A 25,780-nucleotide genomic window follows, 5' to 3' on the forward strand; every position below is an offset into this window, starting at 1 on the left:
GGGCGGTAGAGTTTCTGCTATCTGTGCGCTGGTTGTGGTGGGCCGGTCTGGGCCAAATTCACGCGAAAATGGCCGGGCCAAATTTTTGTCCCTGTCCAGCCCTGGTTTGAAGTAGAAATACTCTACTCACAACAGCCATTCTGACAAACCACAGCGTTCACAGCTCTTTGATATTTCTTTTTATTCTTAAAAATGACTTGGGATTGCTTTACATGTCTCAGTCCTGATATGGGCTCTCGTCCACTGCCTCCCACTATAGTTATAGAGAATTCATGCAGCTGTGTAGCATGTCATCAACGCTCTAATGTGAACCTACTAGGCTAATTTAAAGCTTTATCACACAGAAATCAAAAGCTGCAAGGTTTTTAGATTCTTCAATATAATCAATATGAATAATAATTGCATAGGATAATAGCCATGCTATACAATACATATACTGTTAGAAAAAGAAATGTTAGAATGATTTGACTACAGATTTCCTAAATTAGATACAGCACCCACCACCCCCACCCCCACCGCATTTTTCTTAACATTTAAGTGCATTCATTATACAGCATGAACAACTTTCATATTACTTGATACATACATAGTTATAGTGATTTGATACATACAGTACATACAGCAAAATAAAACCTTGATCCGATAAATCTTAGAGGGACATTGCAGAGCCCTTGAAATGTCTCACACATCCTGTACCATCTGATAAACGTGTACCAACTTATAAAATATAAAATGGTATGCAGTGGAATGATAAAACTGTACATGACTGCCATACCAGATTATGGTGCCATGTTCTTACACAGTACATTGCAAAGTTTAGTTTTCTCCCCTATAGTATTAACACAAAGTGCAAATGTATCAACATGAAGCCACTCTCAGAATAAATAAAATAATAAAAACCTATTCTGTGCGTCTAACAGCAGGTCAACATCTTACATGCATTTACTTCCAAATGAGTAAAAATTTATATGAAATATAAAGTCGAGTTGATAAGTGGAAAAAAAAACGAAAAAACCCCCTAAAAACTAAAGAAAACTTCAACAACTGCATGCAGCAACAATGGTTATAATACAATTCCAAGCTGGTTTGGATTTGAATTCCTTCAACACCCTCACAACAAAATAATAAGGCATGCCTCAAACGGTACAGCCATTTAAGCCCATATTTCTGACAACGACCATACTTAATGGCATATAATACTTTTAAACAATTGCTATGGATTCCTTCTGGTTTTACCTTCATGTGGTCAATACATATATAATATAATCTGCAAGCAAAAGAGAGAAATGGGGCAGTTAGTGCACCGGGCAGCATCATCATCATCATTCATTCAGCGTTTATTTGGTTTGACAAGAGCTTTTGGTGATCATTTCACATCACTGATCATTTCGCATCATCTGGTAATTTGTGGTCATGTGCGAGTGAAGAATTGCTGGGCCTTTGATGTTTAGCGGTAACTTGACTGTGGATTTACTGAATGACTGACAGTTAATATCCTAATATCCTCTCTTCTGGTGTGTGTGTGTGTGTGTGGGGGGGGTCAAGAGGATTAAATACTTACCTAGTAGACAATCACTCAGTTTGTATTCCTCTGGCGGAGGTTCTTGTCTTTGTGATTGTTGGTGGAATTAGTTTTCCTTAAGTGGGGAGGATATGAAACAATTAGGTGTCCGTCTCAAAATAAAGGGCGTACTGTATGTATGTACAGTACAAAGACGATAAGAGCCGTGCATACCCATCCAATCTCCCATCCACATGCAGGACAAACAATGATCAACAGTAATAGTATAAGAATAAAATCTGCACGCTGGTTCTCGGCTCCACTCGTTTATTGCTGTTCTCAATGCGCGGCATGCAGGACTTTGAGGAGATGCTGATGAACGTCGAGTAAAACTGTGATGTGACAATAAAGATGATTCTGTTTCTGAGTAAGCTCGAAACATTGAGAACAGCAATGTGCAGTGTGCAGACGATTTGTCTTTTTCTTTTTGTTTAACTGTATATACATTATGCAGAATAATATACTGTATAATGTCAGTGGTGGGGGAAAGTACTCCAATGTTTTACTTAAGCAAAGGTATCAATACTGCAATGTAGAAATACTCTGTTACAAGTAGGCTACAACTAAGTACAAAAGTACTGGTATCAAAATGTACGTATAAAGTACCAAAGGTGGTAAGTACTCATTATGCAGAATGTCTCATTTTCAAAAATTATTTGAAAATAGCAAATCTACAGTACAAGTTCAATTTTCAAATGGCCGAAATTTATATATATTCTACAGTAGTAACTAAAGTTTTCAAATAATTGTAGCAATTGTAGTGAAAGTACAAATTTGTCTCTGAGATGTTGGAGTAAAAGTAAAAGTATTGGAAATTGGAATTACTCAAGTAAAGTAAAAAATACCTAAAAACTTGTACTTAAGTAAATGTAATTAATTACTTTCGACCACTGGGTCCAGTTCGTACAGCATCAACACTGTACAGATCACGCCACATCATCACGGCATCACAGGAAAGCTTACTGAATTGTAATACATTGCTGTGATTTCACAAACTTTGTGCCGCTCGCATTATGCGGCAGATACACACATACACATCAGTTTGTGGGTCCACAGACTCACACTACACAGGTTGACAATCACTAGCTATACAACACATCTACCAAAACGAAACATTGAACAAATGAAGTTACTGTGACATATACTTACGCTGGCCCTGAAGGTTCATCATCTGCAGCAGTGAATATTGAGAGAGAGATGAGAGAGAAAGATAAGAGTTGGGGAAACAACTCATGCACACACGGATGAAATGACAATTGCTTTTATAGAGAGAGCATGACAAATGGCAACATGTTTCAGTGGCGGACCAGTCATTCATCAGGGTATTGAGGAGGACCAGCTGCCCTGGACATCTGCTTTAATCCATTTTGGGCGGGAACCCCTTTTGGTGTTAGCATTATGTCGTGCTTTAGCTATTGAAAAATAGCAGATCTACAAGCTCAGAGCTTGTAGATCTGCTATTTTTTTTAAACTGTCAGGATTTAAGACATTTTTGGAATCTGATCTCAGGTCAAAATGCGTTAAAGAACCACCATTCGCGTTAGAATCTGATCTCAGGTCAGAATGGGTTAAAACACAGAGGGCGGTCATGCTCATAGAGATGGCACACTGTAAAATCCTGAGTGTACAAATGCACCCAAACGGACGGGACGGGTCCATTTGGTTCCCTGCGTACGCTCTCAGAGTAAAATGGAAACTGAGGATTTTACTGCTGCGTAGATAGCTAGTGCTGGACGATATTGCTTAAAATAATAAACGATGGCCTGAATTTCGATGTTTGATGTCTCATTGTCGTATTTTCTTACCTAAAAAAAAGGACCATACGCCATAAATAGATTGCCATTGTCAGCTAAGGCCATATCGTTCATAAACAGATAATCTATTTTTAGATTTTGCGTATATTAGATACTTCACAACTCTTACATTTTCATGGAGCACAATCAGAACACATGTAACAATAAAATGATAATGTAGCACAGATCATGGCTAAATTACACCAAATATACAGTATATATATTTGGTGTAAATTAGCCATCAGATATATTGCCCAGCACTAATGGAAACACACATAAGGAGCCTGAATAGGGAACAGACCAGAAAGCGTAAAAAACATTTTGTTTGCACAATTAAAACCAGCACAACGGACAGAGCAAAACTTGTGTTAAGTCAGAGCAAATATACACAGGCAGGTCAGTTTAAAACCATTTTTGTCATGCACAAACAAGCAACTGTTCAAACTCAGTTCACTCGGAAAAACCGAAAAGCAGCTCCATCAATACCGACCAAACTATATGTTACAGCCATCGGTTGACTTGACTAATAACTAGTCTGGTGTGGCCAGGCGATTAGAGTTCTCCACTGACCGATATGTCTGGTCTGGTATTAAACATCTATTTTCAATGTAGTTCCTAAAACGGTCACTAACAAACCTACACCTATTGTTTTGAACACTATTCATATCATCAATATATATATATACACATGGTATATGAAGGACCACCCTAAAGTATTTGCATTGGTTCTGAAGTGCAAGTTTTAGTTTCCACACAGTTTTACACAACTACATTGAATTCAGATGTCACTACTAGACGTACCGGTAGGCGGACATCTCAGATCGCCCAGCTACGCGAGACTACCATTGACCTAACTGTATCATCAAATAGCACGATAAGAACTATAAGCTTCATATCTTTAAATGCAGTAACATGCATGGCATTTGTAAACTGTAGTCTTACTGTGGTTAATAATTGACTGAAATTTTCAGCCTGTTGAATTAAGACTTGTTCTACTCATTTACATAAAATGTCAAATCTTTAGATGAGATAGTGCGCGTCGGCACTATGATGCGTATAGCAGCGAGATGAGACTGGATGCTTATAGAAATTCAGGAGGCATGCAAGGTACTCTCACTTACCACAAACATGGTTTGGGTTATGCGATTTGAGAAAGGGGGAGATATAATCTGTTAAAATACTCAAGAGCAAACCCAATACCGTAAAAAGTTGTTGCAAATATTATGTGTATAAAAATGGTCAGTAAGAATTTTTGTGCAAGAAATGTGTGCCCTAGATAGAACAACTTTGAAATGCATCATGGTAGCAAAAGTCATTATTTTCTATTAAAAGAAAAAGAAAATCTGCTGTGTTCAGTTATGATCACATACTGAATCGTAATTAAAATTCAGTTCTATTCTACCACAATGCATTTTGACATTCACCCGCTGGGAGCTGTATTTAAATCAGCAACATGTGATAACATTAAAATTCAGCTGGAGAGGAAAAGGAACCAGTAATGCATAATTTACGTTAGTTAAGCACATAATATTATTAGTGAAGCACTGCATAGCAGGCTGACAGTATAACTAATGATGTCTTTAAATTGGTCATCCTTTTCTGGAACTTGGGGACAAAGACAAAGTTCCCAGGAAAATAATAAATAATTGATCTCTGTCCACTTCTCACTACACTGCAGTATCCCATTTCTCATGAATATTAAATGGGTGAAACAGTCCTGACAAGGTGTGCCGCCCAGTACTGCAACAGAGTCCACCTGTTGGGCTGAATTATTGAGTGCTGGGCACAGCGCAGTGTCAGGTGACTAGTGACTCTGCATAGGAGTGATCATGCGATGTCAAAAGTGTGACACCCTCACTTTCTAGAACACCCTATTCCCGTCTTGGCACATGAGTGTGTCTTGGCACATCAATAATATTGATGGCCAGGACATGTTATGTCCTGGACATTTTACGTACAATACGGTTAGTCTAGAGCCTAATTTATACTTTGTCGCACAATGGTGTTGCTCAGTCGCTATTTTTTGGCATGCAACAAAGTGTCCAACCTGTGCCTCACAAGTTCTCATCAAAAGGTGACCCAGGCAGCATAAAACCTGGACACACCTGGACTGCACAAGAAACTAGTTACAGTTATCCCCAAATAATAATAACAAATAATATGTCAAGCTACAGTATATATTGGAGAACTCACCATCTCCTATGTCCTCTGGCTTCTTGCGCTTCTCATAGACGACGATAATGATGACAAGGATGATGATCTCGGCCAGGACCCCCAGCAGAGGCCAGAGGGGGGCCAGTGTGCTGCGTACCCTCAGCACAGAGACGATGGAGGACGTGCCGATCATGTTGGTGGCGTTGCACTGGTACTCGCCGGGATCTAAGCCGATGTCCAGGTTGAGAATGTGCAACTCCGTGTAGTTGTCTTTGTTGGCGATCAGGAATCGTCCAGACGAGTTATCGATATCCTGACAAAGACAACAGACAACAGAACTTGAATGACATGATCCACAGTGGATGTGTCATACAGAGTATGGCAACAGCCATTTTCGATCTTACTCTTATACACAGCAACGACTTATCCCAGTGGGAGAGACATTCCCACCGTTTTGAAAATACAAACCGAATTGAACAAGGAAAGGAAAATCCTGAGTAAATGGTTGGAGAAACAATGCATATAGACTGTGTGTGTGTGTGTGTGTGTGTGTGTGTGTGTGTGTGTGTGTGTGTGTTCTTCATATGCAAAGGGTCATGTGCCAGTGTGACAGATTAGAATTGTGCATAAACGTGCCTTTGGAGAGGTGTGTCTAGTCAGGCCAGTGAGTGTGTAAATAATTACATATACTGTGTAGTTTTTGGGCAGTTTTTTTAATGACAAAAGCAGGAAGATCTTGATGTATCTCTGTCGAGCTCATGGACATCGTTTCAGCCAGAAGTGTCCTTTTTCAAACCCTCAAACGTGATTAGATCACTGGTCAGTACAACCCCCGGTCTTCGTTAGGTGCTGCTTGTATGGTCAACCAGATTCACAGCTGTTCAACTATCCACAAATACTTTCTGTAGAATCTTCCCTCAAAGCATAAGTGTTATTTAATGTCAAGCCCTTTATGGCTGCTCTCAATAGTCTTTGTCATCTTAAAATAATCAGTTCACTTCTTTCTTCATTCTTATAGCATATTCTCTGTACAAATGTATGGTTTAGTCTTGGATCACTCAAGTTGTGAATCAGATATTTTCTGTGCAAGCAACTGTTCTAGAATGACAGACAGGCCTGCAGCTCTCTGGGTGGTCAGTAAGTTATGGTTCTTTCTAATTAAAGGCAGACCCTCGACCCAGACGACATCATTGAGAAACTTAGTCTGTATTCTCTGTTCCTTCTCTGTTCATTCAGTGTGATTTTTAGCCCTCGTCATTTTGGATTTAGACTTGTTGGGCTGTATATTGCATGTGACTTTTCCATATATTTCTGTAATGGTATGTCTCGCTGGGAATAAAAATGTATCTTTACCATTCGGAACGCAAATGTACCTCCAAAACAGAAAGACAAAAATGTGGAACAAGGAACATAAGATACATAAGAGAAAAACTTATTTTAGTTTGGCTTCCTTCAGACAATGCAGCATAGATAACAAAATCAAACATCAATCACAGCAAGCACAGCAAACAAATGGACAGAATAAAGAGTGCAAGAAAGAGCAAACAACGAGTAAAAAGTAGCTATTTGGCCAACTTTAAGTACAGTACAGTATGTAAGGAAAAAACAGAAGACCAAGTCTTCCTCAAGTGATCAGACTGTGTCAGCAAAAAGAGTCTGTCGACAACGACATAGAGGGGGAAGTGTAGGAGGGTTGCAGTGCATAAACAAAAAGAAAGAATAGAACTGGCAGGCTGGCCACATTCACTGGACAGCAGGTGCAGAACCAACAGTGGATAAGGCAATATAAAAAAAATAGAAGTCTGCACACTGGAACTTTGTAAAGTTCCCAGTCAAGGCTTTGTTATACTGTAGATTAACATTTCGACACAGTTTTCATCAGAATGTGGCATATGACTTAACACTCCTTAAATAGCAAACATTTCAGACTAGCCACCAATCAGTGCTGGGCGGCAGTGATTTGGTGATACACACTGGTGCAGTCAATGTGCTGTGTGTCTGTTGACTTACTCAAGTTCATAGCCTATAGTAGGACTGAAAGTTCTATAAAAAATATAAAATATAAAAATATAAAATATATAAAATGCAGAATGCGAGATACATACACAACAACGGCTCATTAAAACCAACATGGCTCAGTGGCTTTTTTTGTGTGTTGTGTTGTGTGTGTGTGTGTGTGTGTGTGTGTGTGAGGGTGGGGGGGGGGCATTTTCCTGGCATGTTGAGTCCACTTGACCTCTTAAGGCCATTTCAGACGTGGAGAGAGTGCCGCAGGCGTTTTCGCTTGGATCAGCAGACCCTGTGCAGACCCGTAGCGTGCAAAAAGAAGCTGACCACAATCCAGCTCTTGCCACTCGCGGGCGCGGCGGGCCTGAAACGAACGTGAGAATTTCACCGGGCCGTGCCCCACTTGCGACTCTCTCTTTACAAAGAGACTTGGTGTAGGTGGGAAAAAGAGCGGATCAAGCCATAGAACCCTGAGGCAACCGTCGAGCACATATCACCCCGGTGTTAGCCACACTCCATCAAGGCTAGAAAATCCTTTTAACTACTTTTAAAGCCCTACATGGACTGGCCCCACCTTACATTTGTGATCTTCTGCCCCCCAAGGTCAATGTAAGATCCCTGCGATCCTCTGACAAAGGCCTCCTAATAGTTCCTGGGACTAAGCGAAAGACAAAAGGGTGACCGTGCTTTTTGCAGTAGTTGCACCTACATTATGGAACGCCCTACCTTGCACTTTAAAAAACGCTGAGTCTGTCAATATTTTTAAGAGTTTTTATTTCGGAAACTTTTTCCCAATGTTATTTGACCTTGATTATGTTGTTCTTATTGCTTGTTGTACTCTATTTTTCCTTGTATCATAACACTGTCCTGTTTTAATTTTGATTGATTTTATTGTATTCATTGTACAGCACTTTGTAACCTTGTTAAGAAAGGTGCTTTATAAATAAAAATTACTAGCGCAGACATACATACCATGGGGAAGCCACGGTCCAGTTTGCGCCAGGTCCAGATGGGGTACGGGTAGCCTGTAGACTTACAGTAGAGCATAGCGCCCTGGCCCTCATTCTTGTTCTCGCTGCGCTTGTGGCCTGTGATGTCAGGAGCAGCTACACAGAGAAAGCAAAGGCAAGGATCTTTAAAAGGCACACATTTTGTGTATAATGGTACAGGTTCTACTAGGGCAGTGATTCACAATATTTTTAGTCCAAGACCCAAAAGAGAAATCAGACAAATTTGCCCGGGACCCAAACTAGTAGATCTAGCAGATCTACAAGGTCACAACGCGTCGCTTCGTGCCGCGCTGTGAGCTATTTTCACTACTTTCACTTCAAATTTATTTGATTTCTTCATGAAATTACTGAATATATAAGCCTATAGTAGCAGCTCTACAAGTTCACAACGCATCGGACGTTGTGAGCTTGTATATCAGCTATGTTCGCCAAGCTACCCCATCATATGATATAGTAAAAAATAGTGCTTAAGTGGTCAACTTTCTGATCATAAATTATGTCTAACTTGCATCATTGCAATCTTGCCGTTTGGCAATGCAGAGTAAAGTGCTGTATGCATTAAGTAGCCTATACTGTTAGGGACTGAACAGTAGCATAGCGAGACCGGCATAAACACTTGGCTATGCAGTTTCCCCCTAAGCCATTAAATTAAGACTTTTATGCACAATCAGGAGAGCGCCACACTTAGAGTAGAAGCCTGACAAACTGCAGCGTCAACTGGAATGAAGGGGGACTCAACAATAATCTAGTAAATTCATCCAACATTGACTGTTTCACACAGCTACATGTAATTGCACATTCAGTTTTCCCATTCTGGAAAAAGTTTATATATATATATATATATATATATATATATATTAGAGACCTGCGGATGGCAGATTTAGCCGTGGTTGCCGCGAGTAACCACAGTTGCGGATGGATTTGGGTGAATAAAATAGGCTATATTATTAGTTAATATTGGATAAACCGTGGGTGAAATAATGCGGGAAATAAATTAATGGCATCTATCTATAGGTTTATTCTAGCTTTTAAAACGCACAAAATATCGGCGTACATTAGGCTAGAATCCCATGTGCTTCCCTGCGCTGCGAGCAGCGGTTAATATAAATAGGATGATATAATTAATGCAGTTGGATAACGGGAGGATAATGAATTTGCGGTTGACAAAAAACTCCATCCGCGGGTCTCTAATATTTATATATAATTATTACATAATATGTTATCCATTGGGAGCAGGAACATAAGTACATCATAATTCATGCATCATTTATATTTGTTTAGTACCCATTTAATCACAAGTAATTATTAATGATGTAACAAACAGCTGCCCACTTGCAAATATTCCTACTCAAATGGACACATGCCCCACAAAATGAAAACAAGCACAATTTACCTCCATAGCAATGCATGCCTGAAAAAGGCTAGATCGAGGCAAGTTTTAACCATTGAGACATAATCCCTCACCATCACACAAGACACCATCTGCTGCCACTGAACTACATAGTATTAGACATCAGTTAGACAAGAGGGGTCAAGGACGTTGCTTGGCCTTTTGAGCCATTTCAAACCCTCCCATGAAAGGCCTGTCAACACTCAAGGCTACCAAGATCATTTGTACTATGTACGATGTGTTGACATCTCAACGGCGGGTTTCGAGATGGAACATTGCAACCAAAAGGCCCCTTTAGCTTTATTGTGAATTGTCATGTACCTTTCACCTCGATGGTTGCATTGACTGCAGGAGCTAATTGGAAGGTGTAAACGCACATGTACTCTGCGGCATCATCTCCTCTTGGTTTGTTCAGCCTGCACAGCAAAAACAAAACCTCAATTAAACAAACACCAGGAATCTATAAAGCCTCAATAATTATACCAAAAAGAACAGGTCTACCAGTGAACTGGTGCATATACTGGTTCCACACTGTGACCATGAGGTCAAGACCCAATATATTGAAGAACATAAGTCAATAATGTGTTTAAAACCCTCTCAAAACCTGCCACCATCGTCACGGGGGTTTTGGTAGTCCTACCTGTATTCAGTGTTCTTGGCGTTGCTGATGCGAGTGTCTGCAATCTCCTCGCCGTTCTTCATCCAGTAGCTCTCGTCGTGGGGACCGTGGGCGGTGGTCAGGTTGCACTGCAGGGTGATGGCGGGGTTGTGGAACTCCAGGGTGGTGTGCTCTGAGGACGCGATCACCGGCTCTGCAATGAGAAAAGGAAATGATAAAGACTGCAAAAGGACCCCCCCACCCATCCTGCATGGATGATGATGGGGTGTCAGGGTATGACCACTGACTGATGCACAAAGAACCATCTCATTAGTCAGCTGTGGATGAATAATGATAATAATAATATATAGTTGTAATACATAACAGTGATAAGCCAGCCATGTTTCACGGATGTTTTGATGTCAGAACATAATGACGGGGCTTAACATAAGATCTGTCCCCAACATAAACTACTATAAATAATATAAACCAATAAGAGTTAAATGTTCATACTTGTACTGTATATAGGCAGTTGTAGCACGACAAAATATTCAGGCTCATGCACCAGGAAAGCTGACTGGTGCATGGTGATACAGAACGGACTGACTGATTTGATTGCTTTCCTGCAGATTGTTTTGCTTCAGCCCGTCACAGGACAAATCCCTTAAAATTGAAAGACCCATCCATTTAAAATATAGCGTAATTGTTCATGAACCTCACTTCAAACATGTAAATCTGGATTGAAAAATGATAGGATTGCAGGGAAAGATAATACATCTAATACGTTGTGTTACAACACTGACAAGGAAAGTACACAACAACAAAAAGTATGATGATATAAATGTCATGACTTTGAAGAATGACAAACTAATATGCTGAATAGAGTAGCTATGGTATGAGAGGTATGTATGGTAAGGAGGACCAGGGTTTGATGCTACTAGGTTGTAGAGTGAAGGGAGTATAGTGGAATTGGAATATTCTCTATTTCAAGGTCTGTGGATGGTGGAGGTTTCTATAAGGAGAGTAGAGGTCTTCTGGAGGTTTTTCTGAGGGTGACGACACACCACGGTAAGGTTTATTAAGCCTCAGAATGGAGCGGGGTAGCTACGGGTTCTTCCTGCACACTGACCACTCACTCTGCAGCACAGCGATAGTGGCCTGTGCACGGATCCAGGTGGTGCCCGGGTTTGTGTGAAGGTCATTGCGGTGCGGGTCATTGCTTGCCCGACACTCGTAGGTCCCGGCGTCGTCCTGACCGGTGAGACCGGTGACGCCGAGCACGCTGACCGCGTTGGTGCCATACGCCGTGTTGATGGACACGCGCCGCTTGCGGGCGCCGTCCCACAGCTGCCTGAAGTTCTCAACTCGGTTGATCTCAGCGTACCACCACTGGATCTCCGGCGTGGGGTTGCCCACCACGTTGCAGTATAGCTCAAAGTTGTCCCCCCTTAGCCTAGTCTCAGACAGCGGTGACTTCACAAAGCCAGCGGAGCCAGCAGCTGAAGGGTGGAACGGTGCCGTGTCGTCCACGCAATAATAAGAGGAACCACAGAGGAAAGAGTGGATGTAGGAAGTAAGGAAAGGCAGGAAATAAAAAAGATTAATTAAGAAGGAAGCGGTTAGGGAGACGAAAGAAAATCATGTTAGGCAAAACAGATCCATTAAGAAACTATTTAAATGAAAACAAAGACCATGATAAAACAGGATGGAAGAATAGTGAGAAGGAAAGTGTAATAATAAAGTATAATGCTCATCTTCTGGTATACTGTACTTCAAACACTTTCAACCTATATGTCATTATAGGCACCCATTTTCCAAAATGGTCCAAAATAACAAAAAACTGTAGATGTGGCTGTTTTGTGTGCTTGTAGATCAGCTAGTTTCACACTCATACTGTACGTACGATGAAGTATAAAAAAGGTCTTCAAGGGTTAACTAAAACATTAGATTAGCTTCTCCGCGCATGATGTCTTGCAGAATGTGAACAGTCAAGATATGCCAACAGCGATCACATCAACATTTTGGGATCGGAGACATGACCTCACTTCTATTCCAGTCATCCCTCCTGCTATTCCTGGGAACATATAATTCAATTGCGCAGTAATCATGCAATAAGGGAAGCTCTCACTTGGTTTGGCATTATTAACGGACTTTGAATTAATTTGTATCTGGCTGGTTATCCGCCATTCACCTTCAAAGTCCTCCATGTGACCTTGTCATTTGCAAAGCACAACATTAACCCTACAGACTCCAATCCACAATTGTGATCGTGTGTATAGCATAAATTTGAAATCTTCTGTTAACATTTTATTTTATTTTATTGTGACATACCCAAAACAGGCATGCCAACGGATGAAGGTGTTTAACTCCAAGTTTATCATTCTGCAAGTGAACCAAAATATCTCCATTGGCGATAACTAGGAGAAGGTGGAAAGCGGCCATCGGAGATTTAGCATCCCACCTCCAGCCATAAACATCAGGTCTACACACCACACACACACACACACACACACACACACACACACACACACACACACACACAGTCAGTAGTTGGTCAAAGCCTGGACTGGACATTTACTGTGCTGACAATAGCTGCTTAGATGTTTATGCCAATATATAATGTGCTGAAATATATAGTTCACAATACCTCATGCCTGATGTATAACCACTTGATTTTGCGACGTGTCACACACCGTAGCTGATCTACAAGCTTACAATTCATTGCGGTGCGAGGAGTTGTGAGCTTGCTATATTCTTGGTGCGCGACACTGGTACACTATACGTTGCCCATGAGTGGGAGATATTTGTTCACTACACACAGTGCATCAACCATCAATTGATTTACAATGGATAGTTAAGCCTGAGGATTTTTCTTATGTAATACATTTTATTAGCTGCAGCATTACGTTAATTATTTCACCATGCCACTGAACCTTTAATCAACTTCCACTGGCCATCTGCCTCCGTCAACCAGACGACACCTGTTTCCACTTAACTAATTATTACCTAAGCCTTGCTTCATGGACACATCAGGGGTGGCAGGTGGCCTAGCAGTACAGAGGCTAACCAGGAAATTAAAAAGGTTGCTGGTTCCAGTAGCCTTCCAGTAATCTGGAATATGCACTCCCACATGTATATCTAGTAGACATATAGTAAGTCATCTTCCAGTAGCCTTTTTAGATGAATATGCAAATACACAGCACACATATGCATCTAAAGGACGGACATGTGATATTGGTTTTGATAGCACATCAGTGAGCTGGATGCAATCCTACCTGGAGGGGAGAGAACAGATGGTGGAAGTGAACGTAACACCTTGTACAAGGTTCCTTCGACTATGCAAGTATGCATGCACCTATTGGTATCACAGCACCTCAAAAGGCCCTTCAAACAAGGCTCTAGACTTCCCAAAACAAACTGGTCAGGCTACTACTTGGCCTCACTCTCCGAAGCCACCTCCCCCCTGCCCATTTTGACAGGCTGGAATGGCTTAGGGCTGACGACGGAGTACAACATCTTGCAATGGGGTCTGGTCCGCAAAGAAAAATGTGAAAACGCACCCAGGGCGCAGTACCCCCAGCAGCCACAAGGGGGGGGGGGGGGGGGCAATATCTCACAACGGGCTAGTCTAAGTCAAATTAAGCTCTAATCAAGCCCTGAATATAGCATTTTGAGCATATTATGATCCATAATGCGCATAAAGCTGCGGAACCAGTTAATGTCAACGAAGTCCACACCCACAACACCAGAGGGAGTTCAACAAACCATGTGCAACCCAGATTCGGCACAAACAAGGGATTAAATTAATTTCGCTCCTATGCCACCAAAATGTGGAACGCCCTACTACCAACAGGCTACGGCTTCAGTCTACTCCTTTTCGGTCCAAATATTTTCTGAAAAGGGTCCTCACAAGGGTCCTCACAATTTACAATTGAGGCATTCAGCAGACGCTCTTAAGATTCCAGAGCGATTTACAGTAAGAAAGAACAAAACATGGTAATACATCAAATACATTAAAAAAAATCACACCCGTGTGAAGTGAGTGCATGGTGCAACTCCGTGTGGGGGTCCCCAGAAGTTCCAGACCCACAGGAACGCGCCCAGGGTACCGGCCCGGTTCCGGCGAGCCGCCCGGCGTCCGAAACGGTTGAGAAATGACAGTTACTTTGTGGGGGTCCCCAGGGGGTACTGTCACACCCAAAATAAATTAAATTTTCAATTCAAAGGGGTTTTATTGGCATGAGAAAACATAGTATATGTCTCTGGTGTCTTGGTATAGTGGGCAGGAGATTAGGAAGTGTAGCTGTTTCCACTATATTTTGTGTGCAGTGGGTGCATGGTCTGTCTTCCCTGTGGTGGCCTTTCTCTATTGCAAGGCTGTGTTCACTGAGTCTGTCTAGTCAATGCTTTCCTAAGTTTTGGGTCGTTTACCGTGCTCAGGTATTCAGCCAATGTATATGCTCTTTTTATTTTAGTGATAGATAGCATTTCATTTTGCTTTGGTTTTGGGTAGTCTCTTTCCATTATGTCAGGTAGCTTTCTTTTTGTTTACTTATAATGTGGTTAAGTCCAATGGGTTTTCCGTCTGGTGGCTGTGCTTGCGTTTGTGCATATAGTCCCTGGACCAGCTGACTAAGAGGGCATCCCTGTAGGTTTTCGCTATGATTGAGGGCTATGTTATGGAGCGTGTCTGGGTTGCTTTCTTTTAGGTGGTTATGACATTTAAGCGCTCTCTTCTTTATTTTGATAACAAGTGTCGCCCTAAATCTGCCCTGCAAGCATTGTTTGTTGTTTTTCGTTGGGTACGGAGGATGGATTTGCAGTTCTGCAAGTCTCAGTTTGGTGTTTATCCCATTTCTCAGGTTCTTGTTTGGTTCATAGAGGGAGATGGGTTATATGACGGAGACTTTCATCATCATATAAACAGTTAATGTGTGTGTGTGTGTGTGTGTGTGTGTGTGTGTGCGTGCGTGCGTGCGTGCCATGATTTTTTACCACCCTAAAACATGATCATCAGGTATTATTATTATTATATAAGGAGGAAGAATATTTAAATTTAACAAATAATGTACATTATTTGTTAAAATAACACGCCCACCTGGTTTTTTGGTGACGGGTGATGGGTGATGTGTGGTGATGTGGTGATGGGTGATGAAACCACCTGTACTGAACCCGGCCCCCACAGCTGTTGTTGTATGATAAAGGGAGGGGGGGACTTGACTTACTCCAGGAAGAGACCCTAAATACAAAGGGAAGACATCATTGCACCCAAGAGGAAAATATGCAAGAGGCACGAACTCGACTTTACTTCCCGTATCTGCGTGAAGGGGGCGGACACATTATTAGGAGACGGGAAGAATGTTGGAGTCTATTCATTTCCAATGGAAGAATGAACGACGAACACAGCTTATGATCCACTGAACTAAATACTGGACCCAATCATCACAAGGCACACAATATTTCCAAGATATTCATACCAAAATGGCTTCTTTTAGCGAGACAAATCAGGAGAAAATCTACTTTGTTATCGACCTTTCTTTATCCCTTCCTTTTCTTTGTCCATCTGCAATTTGACAGACGACACATACACATGAAAATGTGTGTTCCGATGCTTAATAATATAATTTTCCATAACTGTCTTAGACTCTTGGTTGATGGGGGCTGATTTGGGAATTGGAAATCATGACATTTGCCATATAATGCTCTCAATGCTCATCCACAGGACGTTGTCAGTGTTGTTGTCAGCCTGGGAGAGGGGACGGGGAGGAGCAAACCATGCCTACTTAGCCTAATTAGGAGACCATTTGTAGAATTTGTAGTTCTTTGCGCCTCTGGTGGTGCCAATGAAGTTTGCCCATCTTCATAAATAGACCATCTTTGATTGCACATACTATAACAACCACACCAAGGGGAGAAGCATGCTGTCACCTCATAAACACATGAAAAACTCAGGAAAGAATCACGGCACTCCATCTTTAACTTACGTATACTTTTTTTCCACAGTCTCTACACTGTTGGGGTTCGGAAATAATAAAACAGTTTCATCCATCACAAAAAATGTATCAGGAATCAATAAAGCAATCTGTAGAAGAATCAAACCAATAAAGCAGAATCACTAATGGCACCGGTATCAAGAAAATCTTCAATTCCCGTCCCTAATAATAACAGAATGGTGAATAACTTCATTGTAAAATGACTGTAGTCTGGCTTCGTACACCGTAATGGTCCACATCACAGCAATTAAGATAACTGACCTCTAAACCAAATAGGAACTATATTCGGCACACTGCTGTCTGTGTACGTATATAGGCCTATCTAGATCACAGCCAGTTCCTCCATCCGCACTGAGCATCCTTCCTCTGATTGGTTGATGCTGTTCCTTATCACAGAGAAATTAATGCTCTGTTTATTTTTGCAATAATGAAACGGAACAGCAATGGGAGGACGTGATAAGAACATCGAAGAGGAAGACAATAATGGAAATGGTTACAGTCCATTAACCATTTGAGCAACCTATACCACTCAGGCTTCGCCAAATTCCATCATAGTGAATGTATCCAATAAAATTCCATTGACTGCATAAACAAATAAAATGATAATAAATACAAATGTCCATACTGTAGAGTATGTAGATAATGATAATCAACAGAGAAACTAATTGCGTTTGTAATTGGATACAAAGTCGTCATGTATATACGGTGTAGGGTGTAGTGTACCTCAGCAGCCTGAGCTTCCTGATATTGGACAGAGAAATGTCTTGGAGAGGAAGATGTGTAGTGACTTTAAAACCACTCTACCATCCCTATTCTGGGGGTTACATTCACCCAAAGTGAAGTACAGAGCTGACCCCGGTCAACTATTAGCTTACAAAATATATGGCTTATTAGGTGGTTAAATATAAATAACATTATATATACTATATATTGTAATCTGTAGCAGTCTCCAAACGTTCCAGTCTCTCACCTGTGCAATAAACTATTGATGAAGAAGAATATAGAAGCTATAGCTATGCTCTGTGTCTACAAGCTGCCATCATAGAATCTTTTATACATTCAGAATTTGTCAGTCATCTTTTAAATCTCTTCATAAGACATACTCCATCAGGAAACACTTCTTCGCTCCTGCTCCTTACAATGCTGCTAAATGTAGGCAACAACTGTCTTTGAGTTTTATAAAGCACAGATGAAAGAAAACATAGAATGATTAGTTGCATAACAGCAATATGAATTTGAACTGTATACATTCCTACACATGGTTATAGGAAATGCACACATATTTTCTGACAGACAATCCAGTCTGGGATGCAAGCGCTCTTGTACAGGCGCGCGCGCGCGCGCACGCACACACACACACACACACACACACACACACACACAGACACACAGAGAGAGAGAGCTTGGTGAGCACAGGATTTATGAACATCAGATCGGGGCCATTTGTTAGAGTGATGATACTGAATTGAGAGATCAATGCATCTCAGTGAAGAGTTAAAAGACCATTCTCTTGCAAGAGGACATTAAAGCCATGGTTCCCAGTGCAGCATTGGCTCTAAAAATAGAAACATGCAGCAAAATGGACTGGTGGCTATGGCTATTTACAGTGCTTCGATCACATCATAGGTTTTACATCTTGTCAAATATACGTATAGGTAGGCCTACGTGTTGTGTTCAGTGAAAAGGACAAGGGGATTGTTATCAGATCACCCAGTATGGTAGAATAATGCGGGATTTGCGAATCCCTGAGTCATATTACATATTTGAGCGCACCGCTATGCATGACAGGTTGGTGCCGTGCGTGTGATTTTTTCGTGCGTGCCTGTGTGTAGGCTATAATATGTCTTGTCTTCGAGTCGAGGGGGACATCACATATGTAGCCTATAGTAGCCTATAGTGTTAGCTCTGTCCACAATCTGCAGTCTCCTTATCTTGTGCTTTTTTCTAACCTTGTGAAATAACTTGTCCTTGCTCAGCAAGTCGTTCGGATCGCAAGCCTATATTCGCTTCACACTTCAAAGGACATTTTAGGGACGCAGTCACACAACTCGGGCCTGTGGTGCCCCGTATTAATTACCCGATATCATAATCACACTGTAAACTATTGATCTTCATAATCATAACACGTTTCGTTTTTAGTCTTCTTTTTTTTTCTTTCTCTCTCTCGCAAACGCTAATCCAAAAGGTTCACCACCACTCGCAGCCCATTACGCACGCACACACACAGCAACAGCATAGATAAGATAAGACACATTCCAAGATGGGTAGCCTAGCCTTTAACTAAACTGGTCAAAAGGATCCGTTTGCAAAAATAATAATTAAAATAATAACTAGTTAAATTATATATATAACTGACAAGATCAAATGTATCTAAGCTATTTACCTCCAACGTTCATATTCATGGTGTCATTTTTGTCAAGGCGTGCACATTCTTACCGTTCTGTGATTGTGAAGAAACGGAATGCAGCATCAGTGATCCAAATATCGCCACCGAGAAGGACATTATTGCAGCTCTTGATCGTTCGCCAGGTATCATCTTCTTTTAAAAAGAGGGAAACGGGCTGGGATTAAAGATATACCGGTATGGTAGACAAGTGGTGCGTGGTGGTATAAGGACAGTGACCTGAACCCAATGGGATCAAATGTGGAGCAGGATGGCAATCAGAGCGGAGGTGGCACTTACGCCAATCGAGTCAGGCAGAAGCTCCGTCTCTAGGTAGACTGGCCACATAATAATGCTATAGTAGCTATACCTGTGCGCGCAGCCTACGCTTAGGGTAATTTCCCCCCAACATTGTGATCTTAAATTATATCTTGTGTTGTTTAGTGTGTGTACACTGTCCTTCACACACCAAATAAGCTAAACTACGTAAACTCACAATACGTAATTTGATCATTTTTGCACATACATTAAAAATAGGCTATATTCAGTAAGATACATACAGTTCAACGGACTTGTGCCTCATGGATAATGTAGGGTTAAAAAGTACCTCATGCATTCAAACCTATCGCGAGATATTACCAGCTGGATCTGCTCTGCTGCACGACTACAGACATTAATTACTAATTAGTCATATATTATGTGCGCTACACCGCTGTACGATGGAGCATAAATTGGACAATTAGTGGTTGCCATTGTCAGTCAACCACTGGTTGTCAACCTCTTGTCAACTCCTGAGTCCCAACTGATCGATTGATTGATTGATTGATTGATTGATTGATTGATTGATTGATTGATTGATTGATTGATTGAAAACCAGAAATAGCACTAACTTGTTTACATATTAAAGGGTCCTCCATTTTCAATTCATCAAAACATTTAAAAACATACAAATATACACTTTTATGAAAAAAACAAAACAATCATCCTTAAGATAGGTAAGGGAATAAAAGGAAAACATGTACAGTAGCCTATATAGACAAAAAGAGGATTGGGGGCTTTTACTTTTTTTATAGCCTAGGGACCAGTTTGATTGATTGATTGATTGATTGATTGATTAACAGTTTGCAGAATTACAGTACATTTCAAGTACAACTGGAGCCTAGTTTTAAGGGCCTTTGAGGTGCTGTGGTACCAGGAGGTGCAGGCGTAGTGGAAGAAACCTTGTACGCGGGCTCCTGTTATAGGGTCTTCGAGGTGTTTTTGTTGACCAGTGAGGAGATCATGTATAGGAATCTTGTTCTTTGGTTGACCTTTTTGATTACGTTGGTGGCCATTTTATCACCGGAAAGATTTGCCTCCAGGATGGAACCTAGGTAGGTAATTTCATCTTTCGTGTGATAATATTGTCACCCACTCTAAGCAAGAAGCCATCTGCCTTGCTGAGATTACTATTTGATCCAAATAGAATGGATTCAGTTTTTCCCAGGTGTAAAGATAGTTTGTTATCAGCGAGCCAGGTGCAGATTCTACCAAGTTCAGAGCTGAGGGCCTTCAAAAAGCAGACGCCCGTAGGTGCTCTAGTCTAGTGAGAGGGATTTTGAAGGAGTCTGGGGATTCACATTTCCCTCACTCCCTCTGGTGTTGTGATCGTGGCTTTGTTGACATTAAGGAAGTATTTTGACAGGTGTAGAGAATCTTGTAGACCAGGCCCATGCCGCCCATTGCAAGATGTACTCTCTCGATATCAAAATGGGCAGGGGTGAGATGGGTTCTGGGAGTAAGGCCAAGTATAGTAGCCTGATCAGTTTGTTTTGGGATGTCTGGAGCCTTGTTTTTTGGGCCTTTGAGTTTCTGTACGTGGTACCATGAGGTGCATGCATATAGTCGAAGAAATCTTGTATGAGGGGCAGTGAGGAGAATTTTTTTTAATGGTGTGTTTAAGTATTTGGGGAATAGAAGGCCACAGGTTTCATCCACAGTGTGTAGAAAATAGAGAGTTATGCTGCCACCTACTGTACTATACTGTAAAATACATGTGTGCGTGACTCAGAATCACTAGACTGCAAATCAGTAAATTTAAGTTTTTAACAGATTATTATTATTGTGGTTAGAGTCTCCGTCCTGAAACTAGGAGGTCGGGGGTTCGATCCCTGGCACTATATGCTTATATATGACATATTTTATATAGAAGTGTTAAGTGTATAATAATTATACACTTAACACTTCTATATAAAATATGTAAAAAAATATATATTTTCAATTCATCAGAACATTTAGAGACTTACAATTATTGTAAGTCTCTAAATGTTCAGATGAATTGAAAATGGTGGGCCTTATTGTAAACAAGTGTAATGCTTCATCATCATTTAAATTGCCTTTGTAAAAAAAAATTTAAATAAACAAAACAAAAGGAAGTTCACATTGGTGCTGCATTAATATTTCATAGGCCAGTGGTACTTCAACAGGAGAACAGGAGCGCCACCAACAGGTGGATTTTTGAAAAAGACTCAAATCATGAAGGCAGTGTGCAATTTACGTGGAAATTTGGAATCTTTCACAGACTTTCATACTAGGCTGAGGAATATATATCCCACCCTTTCCACATTGGCCAGTTACAGCTCCACGGTCTCCACCAACATGATCTGTTGTTGTTGTTGTTGTTGTTGTTGTTGTTTTTGTAGTAAGACCCAGCACACTCAAACAAAAGAGGCTGATGTACGTGTATTCACGGCTTGGGAAGCCGTGGATAAAGCTCCAAGTGTTGCGTACACTGTACACATGCAGCGCGTTGTGAGCTTGCAGTTGCAGATCGTCGGTGACTCGGTGCCCCACTCACCATGCATGAATCCAAGCAGAGGTCCTCACAAGTATAGGTAAAACAGCTTGAACAATAGGTTTTATATATATATATATACATTTGGTGCATGGGCACTGAGGACTTATGAGAACTGTGAAATGTTCTGTATACCATTAACAGGGAGTGCAGCCAGGTTTAAACTTGGCTGTATTCTTTAGCTGGACGGTCTGACCATGCGGCTTTGTGATTTATTTTCTTTTTTAAACTACCATCTCACCTAGTCTGTGAATTTTAATTTTCTAGGTCATTTATTTCAGGTTGTTCTATAAGCAGCCCCTTATGGCCTACAGTGTGACGATGATACTATGGAGCTGTTCAGAGACTCTCCATGTCTGAACTGATGTCAGCTGGATTTGACAGCTGGCCTGCCGACGGTCTGAGACATAAGACAAGCAGATAGACAGGCTGTGTTGCACAGATAGACACCCTGGTATAGGAGCAATGTGTCCAGCCTGAGACAGACAGAGGGACGGGCTTGGGTTATAAGACAACAGAGAGAGACAGCTTGTTAGTAAGAAAGACAAGACTTTTAGAAACCTGTCTTCGCACCTGAGAGGGTAAAACGAATAGAGGTAAGATTTTGGATTGTATTTGGATCATGTATGAATATCGACAAGATTTGCATTGTGATACAGTAATGACAGTATTTAGAAATGTTAGATGGAATGAAAACCTATTTGAATACATAAAAACAGTTCAAGTTCAACTGAGATAGAAAAGGAGGGAAAAAATATTGTTTGTTAAAAACAGAAGCATGTGTTGTACTGCATCCTCCTATATTGCAGTATTTTAAAAGCACTTAAAACTTAAAACATATCATACATGTGAAAATCTGCATATTTTGGTTCAGCTTTGTATCTTGTCTGCCTGAAAACCGGCCAAATGTTTCCACCAGCAACAGACATCCCCATCCGTTCAATGACATAAAAACTGTGTTTAAGATCGACTGTAATCTCCCCATCATAACAATTAATCAATCTACTATTTATGAAATGATATGAGTCTATATACCATCGTTTATAATTCGTATATCATTCATGAAGAAACATCATTATTTATTGAAACAAAACCATTTCCTTGTGATAAGAGGTGGCCATTATTGAACCTTGCACCTAAAAGACTATTCATCTAATCTGGAGTGATGCAGGTTTTTTCTGTTTTTGCATATATTTTCTCTTAATTACCTTTACTTTAAATTACTTTCACTTAAGTTACTTTTGGAATAGTATACATTGTACAGTAATTATTATCACACATTGAGGGGCCTCATATAACAACACCCTAACCTAATGCTACAGAAACTATCACCAATTTAGCTATATATAGTCTCATGAATTATTCATGTAACAGTAAGCATCAAACAGGGTTTTGATATTCCGTAAAGGTACGGTTTGCCTAGATATAATTCTCTCAAAGCATAGTGAGTGGGGCCTACTTCTTAAGAAAATGACATATACTGTATTGTATCATGTATGATGCAGCATCTAATCAACCCCAAGGAAAGCCAGCCTGGCAGTTATGCACTCCCTTTTCAGCTGAAGTATCTCCGAGAGACTGTTTATCAAGACTTCAAAGATCATGTGTTTGTGTGAGTTTTGAACAAAATCTGGACTAGTAAAGTAAAAAGGTAAAATGGCTGGAAATCTGGTGACACATAAATGACTGTGGACTGTGGTCTATGTGGGGAGTTGCAACATTATCCAAGAAATCCAGGAGGAAATATTTTGAATGTTTGATCAACAATTCTAGGGTTATAGGCCAAGATGTAAAACACCCTGCTAACTCGAGGCCAATTTGGAGGGTGAGTTCTTTCTTTGGGTGTGTGCGTGCTCGGTCTCTATTACTCTATGGATAACTCACAAACCGACAGACAAACAGAAACAGACACGGACATGGACATGCAGGGGTGAAAACACATTACATAAATGTACAGATTGACCGAAGTGCCCATCCACCCACTCTACTTGGGTAACCATGCACTGCCCAGCATTCTCCAAGTGTTTTGTATTAACAGGTTGCCATGACGCTAGAGGAGGATGCTCGCTGGTTGGAGTGGGTCACCAAGCAGTTTGAAAGCATCGCAGGAGACGATAAAGAGATTGACCTGGATGAGTTTAAAACAGCACTCAATGTCAAAGAGGTAGCAATTAATTATACACGAGCTATACGTCACAACACAGCTATGGCAGATTGTGTGTGTGTGTGTGTGTGTGTGTGTGTGTGTGTGTGTGTGTGTGTATATGTGCTTGTGTGTGTGTGTGTGTGTGTGGGTCTGCACGTGATAATACTGAGACTGAGTCGCGTGCAGCCGGTATGTCTTAAAACGAATTCTAATGTAAAGTGCTGTGCAGTCTTTCTTTGCAGAGCGTTTCTTTGCATTGTTTGACTCAGACGGCAGCAGCTCCATCAGTCTGGATGAACTTCTCAAAGCTATGGACCTGCTCATACATGGCAGTGAGACGGACAAACTGCACTTTCTATTCCAAGTGTATGATGTGGACGGTACGTTCATTGAAAGACACCACCAGCCAGTCCACCACACAACTTTTGTTTCTCAGAATGATTGCGACTTGACCCGACTTGACCCGACCCGGGGACTCACCATTAGTCCGAAGTACTTCGGAACAATGGTACTTCTGCCAGGCACACATGGAAAGGACTCAGGATGCAGACACAAAAAGTCACTGAAAACGGGTTTTAATCCACAAACATCAAAAACAGGCAAGGGGCAGGCAAAAAAATCAAAACAGTAGAAGGCAAAGGTCAAAATCCAAAGGCAGTCAGCGAGGGCAGAAGTACCGGCAAGGGCTAGGACAAAATCGTGGTCTAGAAAAAGCAAAACAGATATCAGTATAGGGCAAAGGCAAGGCTTGAATAGGGCTTGGGACGGGTGCTTGGAAGGTCACAAGACAATCTGGCAAGGATTGCAGCGAGACTGAGACTTAAATACTGTGGGCATGATTGCAGGGGATAGAATGCAGGTGGTTCAGACACACCCACACTCCCACTCAGACTGTGACAACTTCAGTACAATGACATGACTATTATAGATTATTAAAGGCTATCTATCAATCAATCCAGAGGACTCTGGGTCATGGTTAGGTTCTAGATTGTGGGTATAGGTTTAGAAGTAGGGTGAAATCATGTGACAGCTGACTTTGAACTTATATTATTGTCAGACTCTGACATAATGACAGATGGATTCAGACTGATTCCGCTTTGTTTTTTTGGCGTGTGCAGGAAGTGGTTCTATTGATCCAGATGAGCTGAGGACAGTGCTTAAGTCGTGTCTGCGTGAGAGTGCCATCTCTCTGCCAGAGGAGAAACTGGACGACCTGACCCTCGCTCTGTTTGAGTCAGCCGATAAGGACAACAGCGGCTCCATTACCTTCGAGGAACTGAAAGCTGAACTGGAGACCTTCCCTGAAGTCATGGAGAACCTCACCATAAGGTCTGACCCCGAACAATACTACTAATAATAATAAAATCAGTTTAGATTTGAATTAACTTTCATACTGTAGAATGGCTCCTTTATGCGTTTACACACCCTGTTGTATGTGGATTTCTTCTCACCTTCTCTTGACTCTCTGACTCTTTCATCCCCTCTCACTGCAGTGCTGCCAACTGGTTGAAGCCCCCACAATCGGAGCAGAAGAAAAGGCAGACTCCTCGCTACCTGACTCCAGCCTATTGGCACAACAACACTCGAAAGCTGTTGTTCTTGTGCGTGTACGTCTGCCTCAACCTGATGCTCTTTACTTCTGCCATCTGGCAGCATCAACATCGGGGTGGACTATGGTACATGATTGCCAAGGGCTTTGGACAGTGTCTCAACTTCAACTGTACTTTTATCGTGGTGAGTCTTCGACACTCAAGACTTTGAACTGACTTTGAGAAAACAAAAAGACATGACTTGACATTGACATGACTAATAACTACTGTATCATGACTAAATACTTAAGCGAGCCTAATTGATGCTCTGACGTGCAGAGTTGTGGTGCACCAAGATTGGCCAAGAATAGCAGACCTACAAA

At 41.2% G+C, this 25,780-nt stretch overlaps 2 protein-coding genes across 3 annotated transcripts in view; one reads left to right on the plus strand and one right to left on the minus strand.

The window, feature by feature from the left end:
- Window positions 1-212: 212 nt before the first annotated feature.
- LOC308313647 (neuroplastin-like) lies at window positions 213-19,138 on the minus strand. 2 transcript variants are annotated; one of them, XM_080760885.1, is made up of 9 exons: window positions 18,943-19,138; window positions 11,650-12,012; window positions 10,556-10,727; window positions 10,237-10,331; window positions 8,488-8,621; window positions 5,548-5,821; window positions 2,711-2,732; window positions 1,562-1,637; window positions 213-1,267 (listed from the first exon to the last, which is right to left on the minus strand). In XM_080760885.1, the coding sequence occupies exons 1-8, from the start codon at window positions 19,040-19,042 to the stop codon at window positions 1,577-1,579; spliced, it is 1,221 nt and encodes a 406-aa protein (XP_080617011.1). In that variant the 5' UTR covers window positions 19,043-19,138; the 3' UTR covers window positions 213-1,267; window positions 1,562-1,576. The 2 variants fall into 2 exon arrangements, with proteins under 2 accessions (XP_080617011.1, XP_080617012.1); XM_080760886.1 differs by lacking the exon at window positions 11,650-12,012 and adding an exon at window positions 15,612-15,752.
- Window positions 19,139-23,766: 4,628 nt separating this feature from the next.
- Window positions 23,767-25,780, plus strand: part of nox5 (NADPH oxidase, EF-hand calcium binding domain 5) — a gene marked incomplete at both ends in the record, with an annotated part of 10,597 nt that continues 8,583 nt past the window's right edge. Inside the window, 4 exons of the mRNA XM_080762236.1 lie at window positions 23,767-23,886; window positions 24,098-24,248; window positions 24,987-25,197; window positions 25,362-25,602. Coding sequence (XP_080618362.1) covers window positions 23,767-23,886; window positions 24,098-24,248; window positions 24,987-25,197; window positions 25,362-25,602 — 723 coding nt within the window. The remainder of the gene's footprint in view (window positions 23,887-24,097; window positions 24,249-24,986; window positions 25,198-25,361; window positions 25,603-25,780) is intronic.

This window comes from Protomyctophum bolini (assembly GCF_963924005.1).
Source record: "Protomyctophum bolini genome assembly, chromosome: 4".
Taxonomy (NCBI): domain Eukaryota; kingdom Metazoa; phylum Chordata; class Actinopteri; order Myctophiformes; family Myctophidae; genus Protomyctophum; species Protomyctophum bolini.